This window comes from Fibroporia radiculosa (genome assembly GCF_000313525.1).
Source record: "Fibroporia radiculosa TFFH 294 genomic supercontigs, scaffold3327, whole genome shotgun sequence".
NCBI classification, from domain to species: Eukaryota; Fungi; Basidiomycota; class Agaricomycetes; order Polyporales; family Fibroporiaceae; genus Fibroporia; species Fibroporia radiculosa.
Genome location: NW_012133383.1, coordinates 32,149 through 59,401, shown reverse-complemented (window position 1 = coordinate 59,401; position 27,253 = coordinate 32,149). Strand labels below are relative to the sequence as shown.

Below are 27,253 nucleotides of genomic sequence, written 5' to 3'. Positions count from 1 at the left end.
ATATCCCATGAGAAGCCGTTACACATTTCGTGAACAACAGATAAATGACGGTCGAACTACTTAGAGAGTTTAGTTTTCTGTCGCTCATTAGGCGCTAGCCAACGTGGTTGTCTACCATATTTGGAAGGCTGTATATTCCTGATTCTAAGTAACCGGAGCCACCACGGACTTGGTTGTTTCGGAGCTAGAGTGTTTTTGGCGCATGTCTCGTGTAGCTAAGCTTTCCCTTGCAGCCGCTATTCTGACCACGACCGCCGTTATATGGGGAGTACACTTCCAACAAAACAAGGAGCGCGAGGTGAAGTCATCTCGACTCGCTGACAGCTTTTACTTACGCAAAATCTCGTTATGCTTGATCTCGTATACGAAGACAATGTATCAGGGCGTGGTTCGGGACGAAGCACGGAGACGCGAGAAGATGCGCCAAAGAGAGGAAGAGCTACAAGACTCCCTTCGCAAGCGAGAAATTTATGAGCGAGTGCAGAACGTACCAGATGCGTCTTCTGGGGTCGATCATTTGGACAAAGGTGGATGATGATGCGATTCAGCAATTATCAGGTGAAGTAATGTGGAGATGGTAATACGCCGTGGTGTGTATTCGCTCCTTGATAATTGCGGAAACGTTTTAACCCGGCCCGTTCGATTTCTTTTCTTTTCGCAGATATAATTACCAATCTGGCCATGTCACCAGACGGAGAAGCTCTCCTTGTTTGTGATGACTGGTTCTAGATATCCATAATTCTTCTCATCATCCCTCGGGAGCATAAGTGTCATCCGCAGGAATATATGTCGTATGCCTGCTACCATTTGAAAGGCCGGGTATAGCGAGGTAACACATGAGAATGGCCAACGGATATATTCATCCAACGGCCAGTTTGCAGTATGTCTGACGGTGGTCTTTCTCATACATTGCTCGTTCTCGAGCCCAGTTGCTGTTGGTAAATACTGGAGACTGGCACGTCTAGATGGTCTTGAGTTTGTGACGCATAGGCAACCACTGCACGATATTACTCCACCGCACTATGCTCGAGAGTAGCTCTGGTAATATTACTGGAACGTTGCTGTGACCCCTAGTATATGATGACGTTCCATGCAGTGGCTTCGGAATAATGCAGTACAATTAGCACGCGTTACGACACTTAAATATACATGAGGTCGTAAACTCGTAGGTTTTTGAAAACCTACAAGTTACCATAAACGTTGTGTATGGCCACTCCTCGGATTTTCCATGCCAACTGCGTAAGTGTACATAAGTGAATAATAACCCAGGCGCTCCAAATAAGCTGGCCGAGCAAACATAGGCACCAGGGACATGTCAAAACAACCGCCGTCGGATCAATCACGAGGGTGAATTTAAGCAAAGGATCTGACTTCCATTATATAACCAAAACTCAAACAAAGTTGAAATGAAGGCACAGGCCATTATTCACTAACCGGTGCTGCAACTTGAGTGACCCAGGTCGCGCAGGCTATACAATTTGATGGCGGTGGATGTCAAGCAAACCGCTGTGATGTTCGAACGATCTGTTTCACAACGATGACTGAGAGTTTCCAGTTCTCTGCTCCAACAGGTCGATTGACATCCTGAAGCCGGCCTATGGTCGGTGGAATCAGCATTGGCAGCTGATAAGTTCTGACGACGCCGAACAACGGGTGGAGGTGGAGTGATAGGTACAGGGCATCAGCGGTATCCGAATGGCATTTGCAAAGCCAAATGCCACATAACTGTGCTCCGACATTTGAACCGTCCTGCGCAACAACACTGACCGACGTCCCCGGATATGAGAGTAATATGGCGTCTGACACGAAGAATGGAAGCATTAATCGCACTGAGATCTCGACACATAGATGCTTTGTAGGGTGATCCTTTAGACCAGGCGCTCTTGCGGTTGGGCTCTTGTACGGCTGCTTGGACTTGCGGGCCTAAAAATGCAAACGCGCTCAAGTAAGTTAAACTCGGTCTGTCATGCCAGCCTTTGCATAAGATTATGTACGTACTGAGACGGTACCGCATACTATTAGCAAGAGGACGGACATCGGTAAAAAATACCCTTTCAGGATATGCTGTATTGCCGTCGCTGTTCAATGAGCAGGCCGACGTCCATCACACCAGCTTTGCCGCTGTAAACGGTCGCCACGCAGTACGAAACTGCCTGGTTGATCTATCATTGTCCTACGTACGCCAAGCTACAAGCGGTTAGTAGTTTGATATAAAGATGGTTACTAACAAGCGTGGTCCCTGTGATGCGGTTCCAGGCGGATGCGCCGAGCATGACTGTGAATGCGATGGAGGCAGACAAGCGGAAAGACTTGATGACATGCGGTTACATGCCCGAGAAACTGCGCTGGATGATGTACCCTGGTTCATTCGCACTTGGTAGCCAGTGAACAATGTATTGAATACACACACGCGATCCCGCCCTTGAATAACAGTTGCTAGACTCCGCTATCCGTTCGCAACTGAATACAAATAGGTCTGGTGAGTATTGTATACAGTAGCATCCGAAGACACGTAAATTTGCGTTGTTAGTCATGCATTGGACACCACACAGCCCGAAGGCACGAACAGCGGGACCGCTCCATACAGTGAGAATTTAACAAAGCATTGCGACAGAGAATGGTAGTATGAAGATGCGTTGTAGCTGCTGCGCGTCCTGGGGGCCACAGTCTAGTGGCATAGACGCCCGCCAGGATGTAGAGGCACCGGGCGAGAGCTGACATTGTCGATCTAAATCAGCTGGCAGGGATGGCGGTGACAGATCGTTTATCGTGGTATCGTCAGAGGTCCTCGATCAGAAGCGATCCCCCAAGCTTCTGGACGCGCACGAGGCAGATCCGATCACACCAGCGTCACAAAGTGGCTGCCGCAGAAGAAGCACCGTCGCGTTCCCTCCAACATTTCCGCCGCAAGCCAGCTCGCCCGTACCGCACCGGGAAGCCATGCCTGCGCGGAAGACGCAGGAAGTAGCGCTTTGCGCCGACAGCCAACACATGTTCGCACTGCAGGCGTGGCCAGGATAATGAACGTAATACTGCATCGGGCTAAATACAACTCAGCTAAAGTCATGACCACTAAAAATGCTGTACTGACACCAAACATGGCCATTCAGGCAGATTGCTGTAGAGACGTCCTCGAACGGGATTTGCGTATCACATGCAGGACATGGCTCACTTAGACCGATCACTCCCGGTGGCGGTTGGTCATTTCGAAGAACCGCATCTTTCAACTTCATCAGTAGCTCATCCGCCTCCCTCGTTAGGTCTACCGCAGACCCGGGAAGCGAGGCTTGTACGGCCACGCGTAGCACAAAGGGCATGTCGGCGGCTGATCATGCTTATGATCATCGATAGCTAAAGGGAGTGGAGAATGCTCACGAGATAGCAGGTTCATGACTGCGGCGATGTGTCGTATTATTGTCCGCAGCGTGTGATGCATGATAGCAACGAATATCGATGTTGAAATCACATCAAATGCCTGCCGAATTCCAGGATCATCCGTAGTATTCTATGAGGGGTCAGAAGAGTGCTGACGGATTGATCGTATGCGCAGACCTTGCAGTATTCCGCCACTACATACCGCATGCGGAGGGACAGTAAGACATCCCAACCGAAGAAATGCATGGAAAGACTTCTCCTGAAATCACGTCGAGTATCTGACGTCAAATCACCGACAGCGGCAGGAATTATCACTTGCGGGATATTGTCCCATACGAGAGGATTCTGTAGGATATTCAAAACACCTTTGTATACGCGTGAAAACACCGCTGGTTCTCGCAGCTGAGACAGGATAGGGCGTAGCAAAGAATCGGGGCATTCAGCCGCGCCTGGATATGACCTCAGTTAGTGGAATTGGAACGGAAGCACTGGCATACCAGCACAAGCACCGTTCACGCGGTCGTGAAGTTCGAGTAACACATCCTCGTCCGTATAGTAGCCATCTGACAATCGAGCTACAACAAGCATGCTGACGTGTCTGGCCTCGTGTTTGTAGTTAAATTCCGTAGGACGGGATTTCCTATACATCTCGTGAACAAATAGCGGACGCAGTTGATGTCTAGTAGTACTCATGTAACCACACAAATGTGGCATAGCCATCATAAGAGGTCGTCCCGTAGATCCGTTGGATATCCTTTGTGGAACTTGGTTCAGGCTCAGCCTTGACAAAGACCGCACGGATCGCACGGGATATAGTCTCGGAGGTGAGATGGTGACCAGAGTGTAGAGGCTCCGTGGAGGGTTCCGTCGACACTGCATGAATAACATGGAAAGACCCATCTGCCAGCGAAAGCACCAGCGTGTCTGTTCTCGAGATGTAGGCGGTTCCAGACACTGAACATAACGCGGAGGCGCCAACCGATACTTTTTGTGTGTGAAGCGGGATCTTTCGGGTATCCGACCAGCTTCCACTGCCTAATGGATGACGTCGCAGATAGACGCAGCCAGGCTTGGTATATGACAGAATGCACTGTGAAGGCGGCAATTAAGTCCACAAGGCTCAAATGAATGGCTTGAGCGTTCCGCTTACACAATCTATCACGTTGATCCATTGCAAGCTCGTAATGCTTCGACCGTCGCTCTCGCAGGCTTTGTCATCTTGGACGCTGAAGTTGCATTCAATCTCGTAATGAGGTATGAGACCAGATGCGGACGGTCTAGACTGAAGAGCCTGAGCAACGCGGATAACAGCAATAGACCCATCAGTCACTCCACATGCTAAATGTGCCTCACCTGCGATATCACAGACATTGGTGTTAGAGTGACCATATGGTAAAAGAACAGAAGTCGTACATTCTCCACGCTCCGACGACACCCAATTGGACCATGCAATGTAATTGACCCATTTGTCGCTGAGAGAAATGGTGGCTACTGTACAGGTGTCCCATGACCCATCGAGATTCCGAACAAGCCTGTTCATCATGATCTCGCGTTTGTATAACGGATAAGTCTAATGTCAGTGAACAGCACACCTGAGAAATCTCACAGAACCGGCTCGATTTGCAATGGCCAAAAGAGAGCCGTCAAGTAGCGGCACCGGCGACATATTGAAATTAGCTTGCGACGACCACGCAATGCCTGTAATATACCGCAGCTCAGCACCCCCAGATTAAAATAGATAAAGTGATGCGATTGCAGCTGACGCACAAGTGGTCTGAGCCCGCAGCGTTTTGACAACCTGGGATTCGTCTGTTGACATGGCCTCCGCGCGTAACAACGCAGTGACGTCCAAAAGCTGGGCGGCATATTGGAGGCCGGAAAGCGCTGCAAAAAAGAAATACGTGCCTTGATCCATTCTCCTCTGAGATGATTTTTCACAGGTCCCCATATGGTTAGCTCCAGATTAGAATTAAGCACTGCAAGCAGGCACCTGAGATGATTGTTATTAATATGTTAAAAACAGGTAAAGCGAGTGGCTTTCTACCCAGCATCGGCTGTTAAATTACTAGGTGAGGGCGTCACCGCGCGCAGAACAAGATCTAGAGAACCCAAGGAAACTGCATCCCAGTCTACGAAGGTTTCGGCATCACCGCTGAGCAGCTGATGTAAAGAAGAGGTGGGGGCACATTACCTTGGCAATCAGTGTGCCATTTGTGTACGGTCTTATCAAGACCTATCATAGTCTTCAGCCAGCCATCCCTTGTCTCCTGTTTTGTGCCAGTTCCTGACGGTGAGTCTACACGTTTGCCGACGTCCGGGGTCTGAAGCAAGGGAGTCAGTTTGTGAGGCGTCTTTGTGGAATGGAGAAAATTTTACAGTACCAAGATATGAACGGAGGACTTGGTCAGGAGGAGAAGCTGCCCGTCATTGGTCCATTGCAGACAGTTTGCCGAGGGCAAAGCGGACACAGCAGTCATACTAAGCGCGGCGAGAATCATATCCGCCATATCATGAGGTGATACTTAGCGCAGCAGGACACCAATCAGTCGGTGTATGTAAGGAAAAAGGATATGACGGGGCAAGCGCCAGCCGTCAAGTTCTGCCAGGATAGCAAACACAACTCAAATATGGGTGATGTGCGCCCACCTATCGTTTGAGTATCGCTGCGGAATATCGTCTTGGCCGACGTGTGGAACTATATCGGAATCGTTTCGGACACTGACAAGACTGTGTCGGTCAGAATTGAGGAGACGCGAACGGCCAGTGGGCGGCGCTCAAGCGCGCACTAGGCATCAACTTAGAACACCCACGCCACAGACGCGTCTCTCCTCCACCCACCTGGGTAGGCCCGTCCGGGACAAGACAAGACAAGACAAGACAAGAATCATAAATCATCCAGAGAACATCGAACATCGAACATGACTGTCGGATAGGTTGATTATACCTTAAGCAATCTTTAGAACTGACGGGTTCATCGGTCAGGACCTCACATACTGCTATCTGCATATGACCCGACACGACCTCGAGGTCCTAGACACTATCGGCACGCCAGACTATCTCAAAGGCGAGCTGTCAGACAACGGTAGAATGAATCGCTCTATGATTCCATCTCCGCCCTTATGTTTACTCACAGACGTCGATGTTCCATCCCATATGGTCCCACCCAACCCTGAGGACTCGGATGGTCGGTGTTTACACCACAGGATTATCAGAAGGCTTACTTATCATATGGACAGTGCTACCTTCTCAAGTTCATCCATCATATCCTTACGGAAATCCGCTGAACATAAAACACCCCGCTGCCCGGCCACGGCGCCCATATGATCCATCATCCCGAGCATTGTTTGAAGATATGGGTTATTCTGGGGGCGGCGTCAATGGCTCATTACGGTGGAAAGATCTTGCTTTGGATACATTGTTCCCTGTTGATGAGGAGCAAGAAGCAGCCGAAAAAGCAGCACAAGCACGCAAAATGGCGAGTGGAGCTAGTGCTAGTCATCCGCCACCGCCACCGTCGGCCCCGGCTCCCGTAGAAGGCGGAGACGGAGATGAAGAGCACGATGAGAACGAAGACGGTGGGGATGAAGACGAAGATAATGACGAGAACTTAGATGGCTTGAGCGTCGGTGATGACGAAGCCTGAGCGAGTCCGGGTCCAGTGGTTGACTCCGATACCCATGATCTAGTGAAGAGCTGTGTAAATCACATTTAACTGCGCGCTATGACAGTAGCTACGAGGGCCTCCCCTGCATCTTCCTGCAACGAGTCTCGGATATCATACTCCTGCTCAACCGCCCATTCATATGCTTCAAGTAGTGAAGTGTCTGTCAACGGAATAAAGTGGGCGCCGAAAACTCGGATGATATTGCTGACGCGGGAGATAGCTATCCGCGTTGCGTCATCGATGTCCTTCAGACAAGCGTTCCTTCGTGAGACTATGCAATAGTCGAATAGCTGTACTTACATCATTTCGGTTGGAGTACACGGCTTCGGCATCGAATGCTTCTTCACCTTCTTGTTGACTCTGCTTAATATGCTTGCTAACCCATACGTATCCGTTGAGTCCAAGTATGAGATCCACTCCACAAGGCAGTGATATGAAATGTGACTTCAGCCGCCGTATAAGGACAGGAGGAATTGCTATCAATTGGCCGTTCCGCAGCTGGATAGTGACATGTGTTATTGCTGGAGATTATGCGCGACAGGAGTACGCACCTTGCCATATCTCAGTGAACGAGTGTGCAAAGACATTGCACCATCTGCAAAAAATGCCTGGACTTCGGCTACTAACAGATCGCCTTCTTCAAAGAAGGTTCGCATTTGGAGTTCATCACTCTCTAATTTTCGGCGCTTGAGAATTCTGAGTATGGATGTCACATAACTAGCAAGTACACCAAAGCTGCTGACCTGTACACCTCCGGGGAGATTTACCGAAGACAGCATCAATACAGCATCTTGTCTCGAGTTAGCATCAACTTTCCATCGGCGAGGCTGCACCTAAATTACATTGACTACCGATAAAGGTCAAATGCTTTCTTATGGAAGATGACAGCTACCTCGGTAATTCGACCCACAACAAGGTCGCCTACTTCGGGATTATATCTTCATGTGCATGTCAGTCGCATGTAAGGAAGACTGAGGTCGGAATATCTCTGACCTCGTCCGCACGGCACGTACTGAAATTAATTTGTTCACGCGCTCGACTGTACCCGCGACGGAAGCAATAACCTCTTCATTGTCGACATACGTGCCATGTCCGCTGTGAGCATAAGGTCGAAACTGTGGTTTTGACTCTCACGCGAGTGCCAGCATCACTCACCGCATAAAGGCTTGCGAGGAGGTCAGTGGCTCTCCTGGACATGTAAGTTTGTGAATGGTGTCCGCTTCATACCCTTCCTCGGCAAGGTCCAGATCCATGTCGTCTTCATATTCAACACGCCGTTCAACGGCATAAGTTGTGTTATTCTGGGAGAAAACCGGGAAGGATGTGAACGTTATCATATCCTCAGTCCTGTTGGAACTGAACGACACCGGCAGAATCACAAGTTCTTTACCGAATTTGGCTTTGCATTTAGGTCTGGCAGAGGCGACTCGACGCGGAGTTCGAAATTCCTCGGGGATTTGCAGCCCTAGGATTCTGCACAAGGCTCTGTAATTATGCTACCATATAGCTACTATAACTTATGGGCTGCACTAGCACTCTCGTCGTAATTTACAACCTCCCTATCAAATACCCACGCAGGGCCGCATCGTCCTCTTCGCCGGTCAATACTTGGCAGGTATGCCAGATTTCACTGGAAGAGATACAGCCTCACTTCCATGACAGGCTATTCCGATTCGTTACGAAACACGGATACATGACCCACCGTGAGTTTACGCTTCTCTGAGTCTCGACTTAATCATCACTATGGCTTAAATGACAGATACGGTCTTTGACATCCGATGCGTAGAAGGGACCATATGCTCACTCCAATACAGCTTGTTCTACTGCCTCCTCATAGAGGAGGCAGTAGAACAAGCTTTGATCGGCCGTTGGAGAATTGAACGACATCTATAAGCCAAGCCCTTATACTATCTTCCCTGAACTAGGCCGATCATTGTCAGTATATGGTCCTTCTGTGGCCTGCGAGACAGGTAGGCGTCTCCCTGGCAGGGGTAGTAGCTGCGGCGTGACCCTTGGACTTGAAGCTTGAAGCTTCGTGCGGAACGGAGTTGCTCTTTGCTGGCATTCATGATCCGGGAATTATTTGCATTTGAGCTTGTACACAGACGATACATTGGTAAATCGATGTAACGTTGGCCGGGCTGTATACGTGAGAAGAGTGACTAGAGCCTATGGAGTAAGCAAGTACGCGGGTACGACATAAGTCTTCTTCCAGGCTCCGGTCGTGCGGAATCAAGCGCCGACCCGGGCATTTTGGTTTCACGCATGGTAATAGGTAAGTTGCAATCGAAATCCGAATGATACACGTCATATTGACCATACTACAGTAAATACAAATGCAAAGGAGAGCTAAATAATGTGAGATCATCATTGAGGAAGAGCTATCGAGACATAACTGGGTAGTGTCTAGAATTGGAGGTGCAGTCCACAGAAGAATGAGCGAAAGCTATAAATCCAATCATCCCGCGATGCTACAGACAAAATCCTTTGCGATCCGGGATCGGGCAAATGCGGCTCTTGAGCGGCGACTGTGCGTAACAGTTCAATCGGCAAGGTCTATCTGGGATCGTACTAATGATTAAGAATTCGGATACTGCATTGTTAAGGTCGTGAGTCCTCACCGATATTACTTGTAAGCCAAGAAATAAGCGGAAAGTGCAGGCAAGTCATTCACTCCGGCATCGGTATAACCCTGCCGCCGAGTGCCATTAAATTTGAGTACAATCACCATTCCGCACCACGGCTTCGGTGCGGCACCAGATGTGATGCGATAAATCGCGCGATTTACCGGCGAATTCTTCAGGAGCGATTTGGGGCAGTACCAGATGTGCAACGGAAACCGCAACGGCTCTCCGTTCAGACCTTGGGTGAGTATGATAGTACTCGGCCCAAGACTCTCGGTGAAGTAGTCCTGCACAAGGGGCAAAGGACACAGACCCTGCGCTGGAGTTCCCTGAGGGCGGCATTGAACAGAGATGAGCCTGGACCGCTCTGTGAACAGGATGGAATTAGTTTTAGGGTAAGCATAACGCTTAACATAACGAACCTTCTTCGGGTGCGAACAAGATAGCTGTGTGGGTGAGGACTTGTTCTTGTACCGGCGGCGGAGTGGCGATCATGTTCGTTTGTGCAGAGTTGACCTGTACACACTCTCTGCGGTGTCGAGCCCAGTCCTGTCAAGAAGCATAATGACGATCAACGACACGTCATAGCATGGGCTCAGCGGATACGCACGCCTTGCAAGTGTTCTGGAGTACAGTACCAAGCATTTTGGCATCGACTACACCACATCGTGGTTTCACGACGGCAAACAGTGCATGGGTGGCGGATAAGCTGCTCTGCACTCATAGCGACTAAACCAACTGCAGCTAGACCGTGGTGAGATGTACGACAGTGAAGGATCGAGGCTCATTTTATAGCGAGGGCCCTGTATATGACCTTTCTTCAGTAAATGAGAACGGGAATTTCCGAATGTCTCGGGCATTGTCGAAAAATCATCACGCCAATTTGCAGCGCGAGCGACGGCTGTGCGCGAACGCGGAAGTAAACGTGGTGAGTCACAAACGAGCGGATCGGGGATGCACAATGGAAACAATCGTACGTAAGGTCAGGCACAGCTTGTTGCCCAAAAACGAGCTGTTGGAAAAATCGAGTTGAGTAGATACGGACAGTACATATGACATCTTTCCATCAAACCGGTAACGAAGAGAGTCAAGTTGTTCCACAGGAGTCTAATGCCAGATACCATTTATGCGCCCTTGGATGCGACAATTGATGGATGTACATTCTGGGACCAGGAACCATGCGCTCGCATGCGAGATATGTGTCAACTTGGCAATACGCCCCAGCCGAGTGGACATAGCACGAATAGATCAGACGGACAGAATTTCCCGCGGAGGACATGTATTGGACGCGGCAAGACAGATAACCTCGGACACAGCTCGGAGTCCTGGAAATGTCGGTCAAGCCCACGCACCGCCTACGGATATAGGAGGAGACACAATATTAATCGGGTGTGCAACCAGGGGAACGCTGACTGGGAGCATCTGCTCGCCGTGGCATGTCACAGCATTCCCCGGAGTCACAGCATGTCACGACCGGCCGATACCGCCCGGTAGCGCTGGTGTCCAAATGTGAGTGTTGCATCACAGTCGTTCATAGTAACTTACGACGCGCAAGGTCGGTCATCGCAAGCCATTCCGCTTCACGTACACATCTACAATGTCTGACGATGAGATGAACATTGATGAGAGTAAGACTCGCATCTTAATGATCATATCTTCTCCATTGACCGACGGTATGAAGGCGGTAATGGTGGCGTCGTGAGGCGTAAGGGTCGAGGTTTCCAGAGCGCTGCCGGTGAGACCCATCTATTTCGCCTGCCACCATTCAATACCATTTTCTCACTTGTGTGACCCATTTTTCGTCGCTTGCAGGGGGAAATGAAAGCGCAGTGACCTCAGAGCAGACTTTTGACAGGGTTGAGTCGTCCCAGACCTTGGAGACGCGAGCCGCGCGTTGTAAGCAACTCATTCTTACGAGAGAGCAGGGGTTTGTGCTAAAGTCATACTTCATTCTCAGCTGTCGAAGGTTGGATTGTCATGGTTACAAATGTACACGAAGAAGCGACTGAAGAGGATGTGACCGATAAATTCGCTGAATACGGAGAGATCAAAAACCTTCATCTAAACCTAGACAGAAGGACAGGATACGTGAAGGTGAGTAGTCCAGCATGTGGGCATTTGGTCTGCAACACTATATGGGATTTTGTTTGTAGGGCTATGCGTTGGTGGAGTACGAAACCATGTCGGAAGCCCAAGCTGCGATCGACAGCGCGTCTGGTACGACCCTGCTGGAGCAGACGTTGCAGTGTGACTATGCCTTCGTGAGACCCCCGCCATCTGGCCCGAGGGGAGGCAGGGGTAGAGGTGGCAGAGGGCGCAGCGCGAGTCCATCTCGCCGGCGAGAAAGGGATTGAATTAAAGAACGTGTATTGCATTGTTACATATCTCCTTTATACTGTAGCCTTGCGATATTCGCAGAATGTGCTGTATCTCGGCTTTCCAACCCATTCTTGCTATTGGCTCTTAAGTACATCCTTGCTGGTGGATGTGTTGATATAGAGGGTTGCTTTGTTTTATGAGTGTGCCACACTTTTCGAACAAAAGTGCCACAGGTCGCGCGTCCATTTTGAGGTCAGACCCTCAACGCGTCCGCGCGCGGCCTTCGCACGCTGCCTCTTCTTCAACCACCACCTTCCTCGCGCTAGTCGTTGCTCAAAACACGTCCAGATGCCCAGGATCGTGAATTCTGACAACGAAAGTGATACAGAGACGCGACCGGCGAGGAATGCCAGCGCATCTAAGTCTTTCTCTAAGGACACTGAACCTGAGGATGATGTTTCCGAGGCAGCCTCAGAGGAGTACGAGATTGAGAAAATCTTAGAAGCAAAGCTTGGTACTTTTCCTGACGTACGTGATGCTATTCCTGTCTATCTTACCTGTCTATTTTGTTCTCAAAGCGTTGACGCCGCATGTCCACCATAGGGCAGGATGGGTTACCTTGTGAAGTGGAAGGGTTACGGTGAGGAACATAACAGTTGGGTTGATGAACAGGATGCCGGGTAAGAACATTTTGGCTTCCACTTGTGTCTTGATCTTATGATTTGTTAGGAATGCGCAGAATTTAATTGAGGATTACTGGGCAAGACACAAAAACATGAAAAAGGGGGCTCGTAAGTCCACGGGTCCAGGACCGAGGCCATCAGCTCCCAAAGCTCGCAAGTCGCCGAGCGTGAGGGACGAAAGCCCTGAGATCGAGGAACCTCGACAGAAGAAGCGCGGACGGCCTCCCAAAGTTGCGAAGTCCAATCATGTGCCTTCAGATGAGGAAGGCGAGGACGAAACCGAGAGGATGGCACGAGAGAAGAAGAAACCGAGAAAGAGTACTGCATCTGCCAAGTCTACGAAGGCTGTATCTGAGCCAATGGACGAAGACGAGGGACCTGAAGGGTTCCGAAGCATGAGGCCTTGGATGTCTTCAGCGACATGGGAGCATGTTGTGGACAGAATCGACACTGTGGAACGTACACCTGATAACCGTCTCCTTGTTTATTTCACACTGTATGTTTGCTATCCGTCGGCATAACTCATTCTAATGATGGTCTGCCTTCAGGAAGAATGACCGAGGCCGTGGCAGAGAAGAGTCCGCTATCTGTAAGGACAAGATGCCTAGAAAGGTCCGTGGTCTGCTTTTGTCGGTACTAATTAATTTATCCGTTCTTGCATAGATGCTCGATTTCTACGAACAGCATCTGCGCTGGAGGACCACTGATGAGGCGGATGAATGATAGAGGCGAACCATTATTTTCCTGCAGGCTTTCCTGTACCAATTACTATCTACTCGAGTCTCGGCGACATTGTCCCCCGTATGTAATATACATTCCTTTCCCTACCGGCGGTACGGCCTCTTCGGAGCCGGTGACGGTGTGACAGAATTGTAACGGCTTGAACAAGGCCGCAAGTTTCAGCCAGCTCAGATCAGAATATTCTGTGACGTTCTGCTGCACATCCTAGATCCGCGAATGTGAGCAATCTCGACTCGCAATGCAAATTCCATCCTCCTTTCAGACAATCGTTCAGAATACTACCGGAAGAACACTTTGTGCGATCACAATGCGCAAGTGGACTAAGACTCCTTCGCTCACACGGCAATTCAGAAGGCAATGCTAGTTGCTTGTTGCTCTGTCCGACATGAGAATCGTACGTACTGGAATAGTCTGGAGCAGCATGCTTGCAAGTGGGACGCCCGGGTGACGTATATCATGATAGCTGTCCGCTAACCGCAAGGATGCAAAGCTTCTGACATTCACTTACTGAATGCCAGTGGGTATGCAGGGTACTGAGGACTTTTACTACGCATGTACCCAGTTACGTTACTTACACTCTAGTGTCTGACATGGCCACTTCGACATCCGCCAAAAACATCAATTACAGGGGAAACTGACATGTTGATGCGGACCCGGGCGATTGAGGTAAGCTGATGCATGTCAGTAATTGCTAGTTTCAGTAATGTAGTTTAACGTGGAGTACGTGGATGTTTGGGATAACCTAAGGCGTTACATGAAGATGATAGACAAGCATAAGTATACGAACGAACTAGGTGCCAATGGAACCCGAATGTTTCCAGAAAATCCACGCATTCACATCGCGAAGCAGCAAAAAAAGGTTCTTTATGCGCATGCGCCAAAACGGAGATATCGATAAGTCGATTAATTTGAAAGAAAAACGACCGGACATCAAGGAACAAAACTCTTACAGCTCTTGATGGTGTTGGAACCTAGATGGATGGGTTTCGCCTGTGACCTGCTCGGCAATGCCACTAATAGCTGCGTTTACGTCCCGTAAGCTAGCGTCTTGCGGGGATGTCGCTTGGCCTGCTTGTTCAGCAGCACGATCGAATGCACCCAAAATCTCTTCCTTGCTTCTGCCAATAACTACCGGAGGTATGTTGACGTCTGTGGGAGCTTGTGTCTTCTCCGCATCCTCGATCGGTAAGATTGAAGCAGATTCGTTCTCAGGTTCGGCGGTCACCTCAGGTCCACTACCGCTCAGTGTACGTTCGCCGTTACGTTTGATGCGGCGGAGACGAGTTTCAAACCCTACAACGACGTCTTGAACTTCAGCTTGCAGGTCTTCTATCTCCGTGACAACTGGATTGAGTACTGGAGAGGAATCAGTGCCATTCTGGATCGCGTGTGCGAGGTCCGCAAAATCGCCACTCTCTGTTAGTATAACGCGATCAGCAACCCATTCATATATGCCAATTAAGCAGAAGCTAGGAAACTCAACACGATGCTGAAGTCACAGTTGTCAAAGTAATCTCATAAGCTGTACTCACTTTTCAGTAGGTCGTGATATCTCTCCCAATCTTGATATGTGACGTCGTCCAGATATGCATAATCCATTCCGATATCAGTTTGACCTCTATCAGCGATATCCTTGACCGCAGCAGCGACCTTGCGCACCTGTCACATACAGTGAGTTGAACATGTAGCTCAGAGAGGAAATGAACTAACTTCGGCCAGTTCTTTGTCTACTACTGTCATAAACCAGCCATTCACAACTGCCTCTGTTTGGCCCAATCTTTCTGCGAACTTCTCGTCGACTTTGTCAGTGACGCGCTCCCACACATTGTGCTTCTCCTCGTCAGTCCTCGACTCATATCTTAGTGTTTGCAGATATTTTTCCGCTCCTCGTAGGTACTTCTCCGCCTCCTCCACTAGGTTCTCAACTTCCGCACGAATCTCATATGAATCCTTTAACTCCAGGGCTGCATCCTTTCTGAGAGCCAATAGTGCCTGCCGCAAGGAATCCGTACTCGCCTGTATCTGGGCGGCCAGTTCCCCTTCCCATTTCTGGTGACGAGCCATTATATCTGCCCGCTTGTCGGCCATCTTTTTTGCGCGTATCCGCAGTCGTTCCGCTTTCTCCCCATCTGATTCTGCTTTGACCGAGGGCCGAGGTGGGGCTTCGGCATCGGAGCGCGTCGCGTCTGCAATGACATCCTGAAGTCCTAGTTCTGCGTAGAATGCGTCTAGGTCGACGTCTGTATCGTCATCTGATACAGCAGAGCCCAGGGGAGTTGCAACCAAGGTTACCGATGCTGCGGGTTGACCAGCAACAGTGCTCACACTGGATGACAGAGAGGGTGCTGCGCCTCCTAGGCTGATCGCTATCGAGGATTGCTCCGTGATCGGTGAAGCTAAAAATGAAGCGGACGAGGACATATCGGCTGCGGAAGGAGATGCTGACCAGATGCCAGTCTCCCGAAGGAAAGAACTGCCGGAAAATGATGATGTGGGTGAAACTGAAGTCGTGGTGTCCGTGAGAAGTGAGGAGGCGGTGTCACGAGCGGGATACAACAACTCCGACACCACAGATGTCGCGACTTCCTCGACCTCAGAGGGAGAAAAAGTGGGAAACGCGGACTCGATGTATGACGGAAGCGATTTTGACACTGGTACCACATTCAGGAACTCTGTGTTGTCAAACACACTGGAAGCTGGCGGGGAAGCCGAACCCAAAGACACAGACACGGAGGTAGACCGTACAGATGTTGCTTCTGATTCGGCATTGGAACCCCGTATAGTGATATAGTCTCGAGGGCCTGCGACGGAGGATATTCTCGACTTGCCACTGCTCAGCTCCTTGACGCGCTCCCAAATCTTCTGCACATGTGGATCAACAAATTGTTGTCGCTGCCTAGTCAGCCCAGCAATAAGCTGTTTTACGAGTGACTTGAATTGATCCCACACAGGTTTGGCGTACGGCGAGACGCGCTGATACCCGTCGTATGTCTTGTGCACTGTAAGTACGATATACGGACGTGCCCCATGTTGCCATCGGCGCAGCGTATGGACCGTTCGTGTGACATAGGGGCTCACCTGTTGTATACAAGGTTCAACCCGGCGCTGGTATTGATCGACCACACGTGCACGATACGGGGCGACGTGCATATCCAGGCGCTCGACCTGCGGAAGCGCATACGTCCTCCAGAGGGGTACAACGCGCTTGTTCCATTGGGGAACTACGCGGGCATTCCATTCGCGCGATGTTCGCCGCGCGATCGGTTTCGCCATGGCAATTGCGCGGTTCGTATAAGGTCTAGCCCTTTCCACATATGGTGCCACGGAAGGATGGGCTAGGACTAGTTGTAATGGAGGAAAAACGTAGGAATCAAGGACAAGTCGCCGGTACTCTGCAATACCTCGGCAGAGCAATGATTTGTGTTGTGCATCCGGGCACACAACAAGCGCGTAGACGAACAGCCAAAGAAGAAGTACTTTAGACAGAAGGTCAAGAAACCCGGCCGTATGAGCCGGTTTCTGACGGGTATGAGAAGACATAATGCATGGAACAGATTCAATACTAACCTTTTTGGCTTTCTTTGATTTTAGCTGCGCCTTTGATTTAGATTCCTTTACTGCTGAATCCGACTGGGCGTATAGTGTGTCGAGAATTAAGAATAGCGTCATGATATCGATGTGTCACTTACCCCAAGCTGTCCTGTCTCGTCTGAGCGTTCATGTTGTTCATCAGAATCCTCGGGGTTCTTTCCATTCACTAGGGGACTGGATGCATCAGGCACTATAGGCAGTGCCTTGCCTTTGATTCGAGGGACGTGTTGAGCTGATTGTGCACGCGAGGCAGGTAGAGGAGGTGCAGGTGCCCGTCGTGTGACGACCATAGCAGTTGTATATGGACAGCCAACTTTCTGGCCACGAGATACGCGAAGTTATTGCAGAATGCGCCGTGAAGAAGATGAGAGCATCGGTGTCGTTAGCCTGGTTTGGCCTGGTTGTCCCAGTCGCGCCACTGACGTGGGCCCTCACGTGAGAGACGCGACGCGTGTCAGTCAGTATCACCAAGTCACACGCCAACGATGAAGCCCTCTTCTGGAGACTGCAACTGCAAAGTTTGGGACTTCAGCGAGAAGTAGCCGAAGAGTAACCTAGAAGACGACCTTGTAAGTGTTTTCCTTAAAATTCTCGCCCATAAGTATAAGCACTGCTATGCGCATGGCGGCATTACCATTCCGCCTCAGTCGCACATCTCCAGATCTCCTACAGATCGCAGTTATCGCCCCTCGTATGCTTATGCGGGCTTCTACTGTTTTTATGACGGTCTCAACGTATTCTCTTTCCACTTAGCTCGATGCTATGATGCACGACTCTCATAAACCGCTCACCACTTACTCCCGTCGGAACCGGAACCGAGCTAAAATGGTTACTGATCTTGCGACTGGTTTTCAACGATCATCTCCAGTAAAGGTCTTACCGCAGCACAAGGAGGATGTAACTATAAATGAGATTACTCATCGAATAGCAAAACGATCCCACCAGCCTGTCGGCAGTTCTGGTCTGGAGCCTCATGAATGGCGCCAACCGAAAAGAGCGAAGCAGTCTCCAGGGCTTGATGCCCCAAGAACTCTGCCTTCTATCTCTTCTACATGCTCTTCTGATGATGTCTATTCTAGTGCTTTCACTGAGGATTGTCTGGTTCTAGCAGAGATGCTATATAAAACACCTCGGCCTGTATCGCCATCTGATACTTCAGTGCAATCCCAGCTGTCTGAACCACAAGATTTTTCGCCAGTTCCCATTGCCAAACGAATGCTCTCTAGAACCAGCTCTCGGAATCTCAAAGAAAATCAGGTTTGCCATCTTGCTTCTCCATTCAGCAGTCGGCCCGGTTCTCGCCATGCTTCCCCTATGTATGCACCAGTCAGGAAGAGAGGAGGACTGCAGCACTCCCGGTCCCATGTCAAGTCGCGTACCCTATCTACTGGCCTAAATGCCGCTCAACTCATCTCGAAAGAAAAGTCATACTCTGGAGCTGATACCAGGGCTCGCGTACCCTCGTCGCCTCATAGCCGAAGCCAAGGAAACAATATTAATCCCTTGAGTATAGTCAAAACGTCTGGGACTGTGCACACTCGTACCAGCTCCATCCCTACGAAGTTCTCTGTTCATGGCTATGAGTCTGATCCTTGGCTGGTCCATCCAAAACAACTCACCCAGTCGGCATGGCTAGATACGGAACATTCATCTTTCTACCTGGATACTCCGAACGGTATCTCAACCCCTCTACGAAGGTGCCGTGCGACTACTGGCGATCTGTGGATGCAAACGAATAATTCTGAGGACGAGTCTCCCGGCGCAGGAATCACAGAAGGAGATGCAGAGAGATTGGACCTATCTCTTCTGAACCCTCCGGCAGTGAATGCTTTTGTTGGTCACTCACCACCACGTCGAAGACGACGCACTATGAATTATAATGCCGATGACGGGCTGTTGTTCTCTTCAATACTTGACTTTTCTTCCATTTCCAAGGGCAAAGCTTCTTCATTGCCATGTGGTATCTCAGGCGTCGCCTCAACTAACGCAATGAATGGACCAGCCCATCCGGATAACGTACCTGGTTTGTCTGATTCCTTTGCTGAACTCAATTTGAGTCTTGCGTCGGCATTCTCTCCTACGGCTTCTTCCTATGGTCATGACAATTATTCGAATCGTCCAACACCAGCTCTTGCTACCACAAAAGCGTCCGGCCATCCCGTTGGGTACGCGGAAGAGACGTCATTACCTAAACACGTTAGCCCATCTACACGACAGAAAACTACGGATTCTAATGGAGATAAGTTGGGGAACCTATTTTCTATCCTTGGAATCGCTGGTATGTGCTTTGTCGTGGTCGGATCCTTTTATTTGTGCTCTATGCTTGGCCATACACTGACTACATGCGCTCTCACTATGCAGCCTGCCGGAACGGAACATCACCTGCCTCAAATTCTACGCCTTCTTCAGGTCTTGCAAACCTTGCGTATACGGCATTTCAGCCTAGGGAGCCGATGCATAGACGCAAGCGTGGGGATACAATCCGCGCGTCCGACTATGCTCGTCCGACACCTCCCATCGACGCGACAGTGGAGTCTGCTTATGTGCTAAACGATGCAGCAGAATCAGCCCAATCTAATACGAGTGGAAACATAATCAAGGCAATCCGACCAGGAAGAGTCCGATCCGGAACTATCACTCTCGCTAGTTTTGCTGCGTCCTCGCGGCGTGGGGAACATGACCAGACACACACAGAGAAATCACCTAGGCGGACGCACAGGCGCAGTCATGCCGTCTGGCCGGCGGCGAAGATGAGATCTGACATCAAGCCGCTCTGCGTTCCCTCTGATGACGAGGACGACGAGTTATTGCTGAAAGCAGGTGATACATATGACTCTTGATACCATGTATGTGTATATATTCAATCAGTAGTGCATCTCGCCAGTTAACTCTACACGCGTTAGACATCAAATTCCTCATGTTTCCAATGCAATGGTTTATTCCACAATACATTCAGCTTGACCGCATGGTGTTTTCTCGAAGCAACGCCACCATACTTCCAATCAGATTTGAAATGAATTCTGTTCATAGTATGATCAGTGGTAAATAATTCGTTCGGTCAGAGTCTCTCTGTACATCACCGTACATGTATCAGAATCGTCAGAAAAGTCCAAGTGTTTTCAGCTTACTTAACGTTACACACATTCAAGACAATCTACTGCTGCTATCGGAACTTTTTAGAACATACATAGTTGCCATCTTCAGCGAGCAGTGCTTGATTGGACACTGTCCCGTGACTGTAACTACGCCACTTTGGCCGCCATTGACTACAAACCACGATCATCGTCGCATGGACCCTCCACCGCGTACCAGGGACGTTGTCCATGAGCAAGCAGACGGAGCAGCCGAAATCTATAGTGGCCAAAAACGACGTAGTCGCAATAGTATATATGCACTTCAGGTGCAAGCATTCGTCGATGCCGCAGAGGTCGTTGACGCGGAGCCAGAGGTGATCGAAGACCTTCTGGCGGATTTCGTGGGTGACTCAACGCGTCCTGAGGGAAGCTATGACGAGGATGACGAAGTGGACGTGGGATCGGCTTACTATGGCGAAGACGCACAGAGTGCAGACGGCACAGATGAATGGGACACATTCCTGCATGAAGGTAAGCCCGCCTAAGAGCATCCTTTGGTCGCGCTGGGTCAGCCCTCCGCCTGCATATATTTGAGACTGCTTCCGCCCACTGATTTTTATGTGACTGCTAATGCATTCTGGTTTTGATAGCTCAGTCTGCGTGGTCGAAGGCACAAGTCAAGGAAATGATGATATGCTTAAAGGAATCAGGTGAGCTGGGGTCAGATGTGGTGTAAAATTGATCCAGACTGCTTTCCAGGAATCACATCCTTCATCAATGAGTATATCGTCTCCCGTGCGATTCCGATTCCTACGCTGTTGTATGCATTTGGCGTTTGCTTGGTGAGACATATGCATCTACAAAATGTTTTCGCTGAGGTTATTGAGCTGTAATCAGTGCCCTGAACTCAGGGAAAAGAGCAGGAATACATTGCACTATTGTCTCAAGGTTGTGTTGTCTCGTGAGTGAGTAGGATCTCTTTAGGCATGTGTATGATATGTCAAGGATAGCTAATCGATCTACCCACGAAGGCTCCAGTCCCGCAATAAAATCTCAGAGCTGAATACTATAGACGATGCCGTAAATCTTATTCGGACGCGCAAACGCATCTTGGTACTCACAGGTGCTGGTATCAGTACGTCATCTTCATTATGTTGCATAATACCCGCTGATTTTATTCAGGTGTTTCGTGTGGAATACCTGATTTCCGCTCCCGTCACGGGTTGTATACCACATTGCAGGAGAGTGGAGAATATGAGTTGGACGATCCTCAACAAATGTATGATATGTTTTATCATTTCAACATTGCAAATGATCTGAGGCTGTTGCAGGTTTGATATAACTTATTTTCGTGAGAACCCCTCCGGTAGGTTTAGCCTGGATGTAGCAGGATCTTGATTAATTTGGCTTGCTTCTAGTATTCTAGTTCGTGCATTGTCGTACACTTTGTTGGCCCAACTGATCGCTGAGAGCTGTCTCCAGCTCGTTTGCTAGGTTTTTTTTTCACAAGGTTCCTACGATCACCATGTGCTTATTATTTTTTTTGCCTAGCAAAATATATCCCTCCAGATTCATACCCTCGCCTTGTCATCGGTTCATAAAAGCCATTGAAGACAGAGGCAAAGTAAGTCTGTTGAATTGGCATTCCTTAAGTACTGATCATTATACCAGCTTTTGCGAGTATGCACCACCCTAATGTACTGAACTACTGAATCTTAGAGTATCCTGGTTCCGAACTAGAACTATACTCAAAACATCGACACTCTAGAAACCCTAGCCGGTGTCAAACGCGTCTTACAGTGCCATGGAAGTTTCGCAACTGCTTCCTGTCTCAACTGCAGAGTGCGCATACCAGGAGTTAACATTGAGGATGACATCCTCAACCATCGGGTTCCGTTATGCAAAGTCTGCAGTGTGGCGGCAGTCTCGCAAGCGCAAAATAAGCTACAAAGCAAGGGCAAGGGCAAAAAACGATCTAGCTCAGGATGGAACAGCGATCAATCTGATGAGCCGGAAAAACCCCAGTACCCGCCCTGGGTAATGAAGGTAAGCTTGAACGATACCTGATGTGCGATTTTCTCATGCCTATTTCGTGCGTTGAAGCCCGATATCACTTTTTTCGGTGAGAAACTGAGTGATGAATTCGACCGCTCTTTGTTGGCGGATCGACAGGAAATAGATTTACTTGTAATTATTGGCACTTCTCTCAAGGTCTCGCCCGTGTCAGACATCATAGGTCGGTATTGTTGCGAGAATTCAACCACTCAGGTCCTGTTTTTGACCCAGTTTTGCACTAGCGCACCTCCCTCATTCGGTGCCTCAGGTGAGTAAGACTGTCTGCATTGATCGCTATATATTCATCGTCTTATAGATTCTAATCAACAAGACTCCTGTCAAGCATATCAACCCGGACGTGAATACACCTCCCGTTCGATCAATTGGCGTCCTGTTGACTGACCCTACAGATTGTCTTACTCGGTGATGCTGACGATATCGTGCAACACTTGTGCAAGAAAATAGGCTGGGACTTGCCCGAAGCCCCACCTAGAGGTTCGAGTCTCGCGGCGCCAGCGTTGGGAAATGCTAGATTGAAGAAAAGGCCATCAGGAGCGTTCGATGGCGCAGAGCCTGAGAGGGTAGGGAATAGGTAGGTCTGACTGCATGCCATCCCGACGCGTATGTTGATGAATATACAGTCATGTGTGGCTGTTCGAAGGTGCCGAAGGAGGCAAGTGGCTAGAAGAAATGGTCAAGCGTCTTGAGAAGTCCCCTGAAACCGTCTCCAGTCCCGATTCTGGTGAAGATATCCCGCCTACGGTGACCAGCATTGAGCGGAAACCAAAGAAAGTACGAACGCAGTGACGTTGTTTGTCAACGACGTAATCTCAGACGAAAGGCATTTTTAGAAGCGCGTGACTGCGAGTTCAGATAGTCCTCATAGAATCCTACGATAAATTCTTCTGCCTTGAACCCGAACCTATTGTATAGCAGCTGGAAAATGCGCTTTCAGTAGTGCATATCTAGTGACTAGGTCAGCCACTGACCATAGCTGGATTGTTGGTAGATACATGTAGTGTGATATCTCTGTTAGGATTTAGTGCAATGAGATGATAGAGCATCGATCTGTATATAAGTCTATTGTCATGTTTGCTCCTGTGATATTTTCCGTAACACGTACGTAGCGATATGAGCATTCTCCCAACCAGTTCGGACGGCCAGATATGTGATATAAAGTTGTTGCGGCGAACTGACGAACACAACGCCGACGACCAATCTCTTGTACATGGCGACAACGGTAGATCTCTCAGGAGAATAATCAAGCGCATCACTCACTGAACAAATTCATGAGAGTAATAAAGATCCGATCTCAAATCCAACATAAAAGAACAGACCGTCGATGCCATCCCAGAACGTTCGGGCGAGGAGGTCGTGTACTTGAGGAAGATGAGAGGGATGCAGGGCCACGTATTCAATCGGGGCCTCTATCTCAATTGGTTGCTCTCTCTCGGGACTATGAGAGAAATGAGGCGGGGAATAGATCCGTATGGTGTGTAACATACTGGAGTAGGAAGAAGTGTTCTCGAATATCAGACATCAGATCGATCCACGGGCTCCGTGTCTCCCAGTCCACAGCGATTGCAGCAAGAGTGTGGGAAGGCTGAAATCCTTGCAACCGAGAGAGAAATGAGCATTCGTATGGGGTAGTCCTAATAGCATATAGGGCGTCGATCACTTCCTTGTTCGCAGTGGACACGATATTCACCGCTGGTAAGGGAGTGACATATGCTCTGTCGGCGTTCGTAATATCTTTATCCAATAGAAGTCGACGAAGAAGTCCCTATAAAGGCATAAATAAGCAATAGTATGAAGGCTTGATAAGAAACTAACGGGTTGCATTTTTAACCTCCGAGTAACGAGGGAGGATGCAAACGAAACGGAAAGGCCGGTATTGTTCTGCGTAAGCCTATCAACTATATTGCGTGCATCCTTACGGGACAAGGGCTTGAGACTCTGGCCCTACATTATAAATACATGAAGAATCAATAAACGACGGATACAATTATAAAGCTCACATATTCATTTTGCTCGGTCAGTCTGACTTCTGCCGATGTTTTCGCCAATAACAGCTCCGGAAGTATGTCCTCTATAAACTGATCAAAGGTGTCGTGGGGGTCTTCAGAAGCTTCAAGTTTGTGAGGATTTGGGTCGATCGCATCTAGTAAAAGTGAGAGTCGTAGATTCGCCGGTTGCAAAATGTCTGCTTCTGATCCTTCCCGTTTAAACCTTCTGCGTTTGCGTTGATTCTAGACAGTTCAAGTCTGAGTCCATTGCTTGAAAGGTATGTGGGTGAACCTACTGCGGATGCTTCAAGATATTCGTCTTCAGATTCGCTCCCCATCATATTGTTTAAATGAATCTTTTATAATTATCCAAGCTTCTCTGACGAATGTGCCTTTAGCAGCTGCTACCGCTGCCAGGAGGGGATATCGTGCGTGTCCACAGTTCCGGGTGTACGAGGAACTCTCAGGCTAAGCTGACGCCGGGCCTGATGAAGGCGGTCTATATCTGGCGGCGGGCGTTCCAAGCTCGATCGTTCGACCTCCGCGATAAGAGTTATTTAACATTCCGAAGTCTCTTCACAGCTTCACCACTACATACACCAAAATCTGCGGATTCAAGTCGCGGTTGCATACCTGTTGGCGTTTCTTGATTTTTGATACACAGACATTGCGATGGGTCTACTGCCACAACCCGCGCTGTTTGACACCCTACAGGTGCGATTCCGCTTCCACGAGCATCGCAGACCGACCGACCGGCCCCCAGGCCGAATTCTCCCCCCCTTTGGATAGCTCTCTCATCGCAGCAATAGTCGCAGACTATGCTACTCAAGACGCATCGTTGTCCCCCTCAGATCAGCTTTTAGCATGTCGAGCGGTCCTCGCTCAACTGGCTACTCAAGCGGAGAAAGAATTACTCGACGAGGATTCCTTCTCAGGGCAGCTTTCCAACTTGCATATATCCCCATTCTCTACCACAGATGAGACGAGCAGCTCTGCAGACTATACTTCGACTGACACCAATACCGCCACATCCGAGGTATCCACCCAGTATTCCTTCAGCTCCCCTCTGGGGTTCCTGCAAGCGGCCTTTCCTCATGTCCATACGGCTAGGCTTCGAATGGCCTTAAGTGTTTCGGAGCAGGATGATGAGGGATCAGAGGTTGACATGGAGTCTGTCGTAGAGGGATTGCTAACTAGTGAGTACGTGCGAGAGCTCGAGGAACGTGGACTAGACGACACCGACTTTCCGGCGGACCATGGGGAAGAATGGTCGATAGCTGGGAAGAAGAAGAAATTTTCACAGCCCGCGAAGAAGAGCAAGAAGCGTGGTACCACCATCACACTGGTGGACATTCGCCAGAAGCAGCACGAGAAACCTTTATCGACGACGCCGCAGATTTCGTCACCAGATCCATGGACGCAGCTGTCTTCCACTGCGATATATATCTCAGATCTGCTTCCGAGTCAACCCGCGACATATTTCCAGTCATTTCTTCACTCTCCTGAATATCCCTCTCCGTCGAAAGCCCTCCGTGCGGCGCTCCGTTCGATTGTTTCCAAATCTAAATCATCGATTGCCGCGCAGGAATCTAACTTCGACGCAACTGACACCACGCATCTATTCAACGTGCTCGATGTCCTGCACGCCACGCCACGATTTGCTAGTGCGAATGCGGAGGAACGCGATCGATTATTGGACGATACACAGCTTGCCCTACATGCAACGTGTAATCAGCCGGACACTGCTCTTGATATTGTTCAGCTCTTGCACGAACTAGATTCTGACTCCTCCTCAGGTCAACTCGGATGGGGCGTTTACCACTCACCCGCTCCACCTCCATCGACCGCATCTGTCTCTAATAATGCAATCAAGACGCTGAAGGCTAGGTTACCCACTGGACCCCCTCCTGTGCAACCCCCCCGTTCGCGGCCCGTGTCAACACCGAAACGGTTGCAGACATTACCGCCGCCGACAAATGCATGGCAGACGGTGCCTCGGCGCGAGCCTGTGGGACCACATCCTCTCGCGGAGTCGATACCCGCATACAGGCGCAGGGTGCGCGGAGGCGGCAATGGTCTTGGAAAGGGAGGGAAGGGCGACGTTGGTGAGCTTTCGGGCAATCGGAGCGCGAACAAATACCCGAACCATGTGAGCGAACTACTGGCTCAAAGAAGGGACGCGCTACGCGAGGCAGGCAGGGCATGGCAGAGAGGAAGTGCGAAGACGCGGGGTGGTGAAGTTGCAATGTACTACGCCGAGCGGGTAAGTACAATAGAAAAGTTTTTGGATGCTTAGTTTTAACCCCCTTCAGGCTCGCGGGCTACAGCAACAGGCTCGCGACGAACAGCTTCATGCTGTACGTGAAATGATACAAGCGAAACGGTGCGTTGAGGCTATGCAACAAAGAGTTATGCACTCGTTTATGATCGGCCTAGTTTGGCCTCCAATACGGGAGATACGGTCGATCTGCATGGCACTACTGTGTCGGAGGCCACTCAAATTGTACGTGAAATCCTTCGCACCAGTGGTCCTTCTCCAGGTACGTGCCTTCCCAGTCTTATGAGCATTTGTATGACTTTTTGGTAATTCAGTGAAGCCACTTACGATCATTACTGGTCGCGGAATGCACTCCGCCAACGGTGTTGGCGTGCTTGGCCCAGCTGTGAAGGCTGCACTCATCGACGATGGATGGGCTGTCAGCACATTCGACGGCGGGCTAGTTGTTCGCGGCAGATTAGGCTCAGGAACATAACGACAAGTCGCTTTGTCTCCCCTGTGTTCTGATACCCCAGGTAAAATTTATACTTTGTACATTCTTGACTGAGACTTGTATCACCCTCGCTCAAGACCATCTTCGTCGTGTTTCCACTCGTACTGTACCGATCTCACAGTTCGTCTGTATCTACTAGCTCCCTGATGATAATGGTGATAACGCTTTGAATACTTCCCGAATGGACAGAAGACAAACAGCAGAAGGCGCAGTTTTTGACCCCATTTACTGCAGAGCTACGTTCGGTGTATTATTGAGAAAAACTGAGAAGTGTAACCTGATCAGACATCCGATATAACGCAAATAACATAAATGACACCGATTTGCTTACCGGAAAATCCTACATTGCT

The 27,253-nt window shown here is 49.6% G+C and overlaps 11 protein-coding genes across 11 annotated transcripts; 6 read left to right on the top strand and 5 right to left on the bottom strand.

The window, feature by feature from the left end:
* Positions 1 to 202: 202 nt before the first annotated feature.
* FIBRA_04675 (uncharacterized protein) lies at positions 203 to 535 on the top strand (the record flags this gene model as incomplete). Its single annotated transcript, XM_012326465.1, has 2 exons — positions 203 to 298; positions 371 to 535. 2 exons carry the CDS (start codon positions 203 to 205, stop codon positions 533 to 535), a joined length of 261 nt encoding a protein of 86 aa, XP_012181855.1.
* A 2,304-nt stretch (positions 536 to 2,839) lies between these two features.
* On the bottom strand, positions 2,840 to 5,290 carry FIBRA_04674 (uncharacterized protein; the record flags this gene model as incomplete). The annotated part of the gene is made up of 10 exons (XM_012326464.1): positions 2,840 to 3,042; positions 3,092 to 3,325; positions 3,376 to 3,505; positions 3,553 to 3,824; positions 3,873 to 4,015; positions 4,065 to 4,465; positions 4,526 to 4,728; positions 4,789 to 4,945; positions 4,982 to 5,073; positions 5,143 to 5,290. The coding sequence occupies 10 exons, from the start codon at positions 5,288 to 5,290 to the stop codon at positions 2,840 to 2,842; spliced, it is 1,983 nt and encodes a 660-aa protein (XP_012181854.1).
* A 1,091-nt stretch (positions 5,291 to 6,381) lies between these two features.
* On the top strand, positions 6,382 to 7,018 carry FIBRA_04673 (uncharacterized protein; the record flags this gene model as incomplete). The annotated part of the gene is made up of 2 exons (XM_012326463.1): positions 6,382 to 6,559; positions 6,612 to 7,018. The coding sequence occupies 2 exons, from the start codon at positions 6,382 to 6,384 to the stop codon at positions 7,016 to 7,018; spliced, it is 585 nt and encodes a 194-aa protein (XP_012181853.1).
* Positions 7,019 to 7,083: 65 nt separating this feature from the next.
* FIBRA_04672 (uncharacterized protein) lies at positions 7,084 to 8,292 on the bottom strand (the record flags this gene model as incomplete). Its single annotated transcript, XM_012326462.1, has 6 exons — positions 7,084 to 7,284; positions 7,340 to 7,537; positions 7,591 to 7,872; positions 7,932 to 7,977; positions 8,033 to 8,134; positions 8,195 to 8,292. The coding sequence occupies 6 exons, from the start codon at positions 8,290 to 8,292 to the stop codon at positions 7,084 to 7,086; spliced, it is 927 nt and encodes a 308-aa protein (XP_012181852.1).
* A 1,373-nt stretch (positions 8,293 to 9,665) lies between these two features.
* FIBRA_04671 (uncharacterized protein) lies at positions 9,666 to 10,158 on the bottom strand (the record flags this gene model as incomplete). Its single annotated transcript, XM_012326461.1, has 2 exons — positions 9,666 to 10,030; positions 10,086 to 10,158. The coding sequence occupies 2 exons, from the start codon at positions 10,156 to 10,158 to the stop codon at positions 9,666 to 9,668; spliced, it is 438 nt and encodes a 145-aa protein (XP_012181851.1).
* Positions 10,159 to 11,260: 1,102 nt separating this feature from the next.
* On the top strand, positions 11,261 to 13,388 carry FIBRA_04670 (uncharacterized protein; the record flags this gene model as incomplete). Its single annotated transcript, XM_012326460.1, has 10 exons — positions 11,261 to 11,291; positions 11,345 to 11,398; positions 11,476 to 11,559; positions 11,621 to 11,757; positions 11,817 to 11,924; positions 12,331 to 12,510; positions 12,586 to 12,662; positions 12,712 to 13,161; positions 13,214 to 13,277; positions 13,329 to 13,388. 10 exons carry the CDS (start codon positions 11,261 to 11,263, stop codon positions 13,386 to 13,388), a joined length of 1,245 nt encoding a protein of 414 aa, XP_012181850.1.
* Positions 13,389 to 14,352: 964 nt separating this feature from the next.
* Positions 14,353 to 17,287, bottom strand: FIBRA_04669 (uncharacterized protein; the record flags this gene model as incomplete). Its single annotated transcript, XM_012326459.1, has 5 exons — positions 14,353 to 14,822; positions 14,939 to 15,065; positions 15,117 to 16,925; positions 16,974 to 17,036; positions 17,096 to 17,287. The coding sequence occupies 5 exons, from the start codon at positions 17,285 to 17,287 to the stop codon at positions 14,353 to 14,355; spliced, it is 2,661 nt and encodes an 886-aa protein (XP_012181849.1).
* A 535-nt stretch (positions 17,288 to 17,822) lies between these two features.
* FIBRA_04668 (uncharacterized protein) lies at positions 17,823 to 19,837 on the top strand (the record flags this gene model as incomplete). The annotated part of the gene is made up of 2 exons (XM_012326458.1): positions 17,823 to 19,275; positions 19,359 to 19,837. 2 exons carry the CDS (start codon positions 17,823 to 17,825, stop codon positions 19,835 to 19,837), a joined length of 1,932 nt encoding a protein of 643 aa, XP_012181848.1.
* A 449-nt stretch (positions 19,838 to 20,286) lies between these two features.
* FIBRA_04667 (uncharacterized protein) lies at positions 20,287 to 22,933 on the top strand (the record flags this gene model as incomplete). Its single annotated transcript, XM_012326457.1, has 17 exons — positions 20,287 to 20,602; positions 20,722 to 20,781; positions 20,831 to 20,913; positions 20,969 to 21,036; positions 21,103 to 21,206; positions 21,254 to 21,350; positions 21,403 to 21,437; positions 21,490 to 21,496; positions 21,554 to 21,565; positions 21,623 to 21,695; positions 21,743 to 21,751; positions 21,812 to 22,117; positions 22,175 to 22,307; positions 22,369 to 22,394; positions 22,443 to 22,484; positions 22,537 to 22,718; positions 22,768 to 22,933. The coding sequence occupies 17 exons, from the start codon at positions 20,287 to 20,289 to the stop codon at positions 22,931 to 22,933; spliced, it is 1,719 nt and encodes a 572-aa protein (XP_012181847.1).
* Positions 22,934 to 23,103: 170 nt separating this feature from the next.
* Positions 23,104 to 24,473, bottom strand: FIBRA_04666 (uncharacterized protein; the record flags this gene model as incomplete). Its single annotated transcript, XM_012326456.1, has 7 exons — positions 23,104 to 23,194; positions 23,250 to 23,403; positions 23,464 to 23,582; positions 23,632 to 23,909; positions 23,960 to 24,088; positions 24,145 to 24,375; positions 24,429 to 24,473. The coding sequence occupies 7 exons, from the start codon at positions 24,471 to 24,473 to the stop codon at positions 23,104 to 23,106; spliced, it is 1,047 nt and encodes a 348-aa protein (XP_012181846.1).
* A 331-nt stretch (positions 24,474 to 24,804) lies between these two features.
* FIBRA_04665 (uncharacterized protein) lies at positions 24,805 to 26,885 on the top strand (the record flags this gene model as incomplete). The annotated part of the gene is made up of 5 exons (XM_012326455.1): positions 24,805 to 24,846; positions 24,896 to 26,395; positions 26,445 to 26,515; positions 26,569 to 26,672; positions 26,725 to 26,885. The coding sequence occupies 5 exons, from the start codon at positions 24,805 to 24,807 to the stop codon at positions 26,883 to 26,885; spliced, it is 1,878 nt and encodes a 625-aa protein (XP_012181845.1).
* Positions 26,886 to 27,253: the final 368 nt, after the last annotated feature.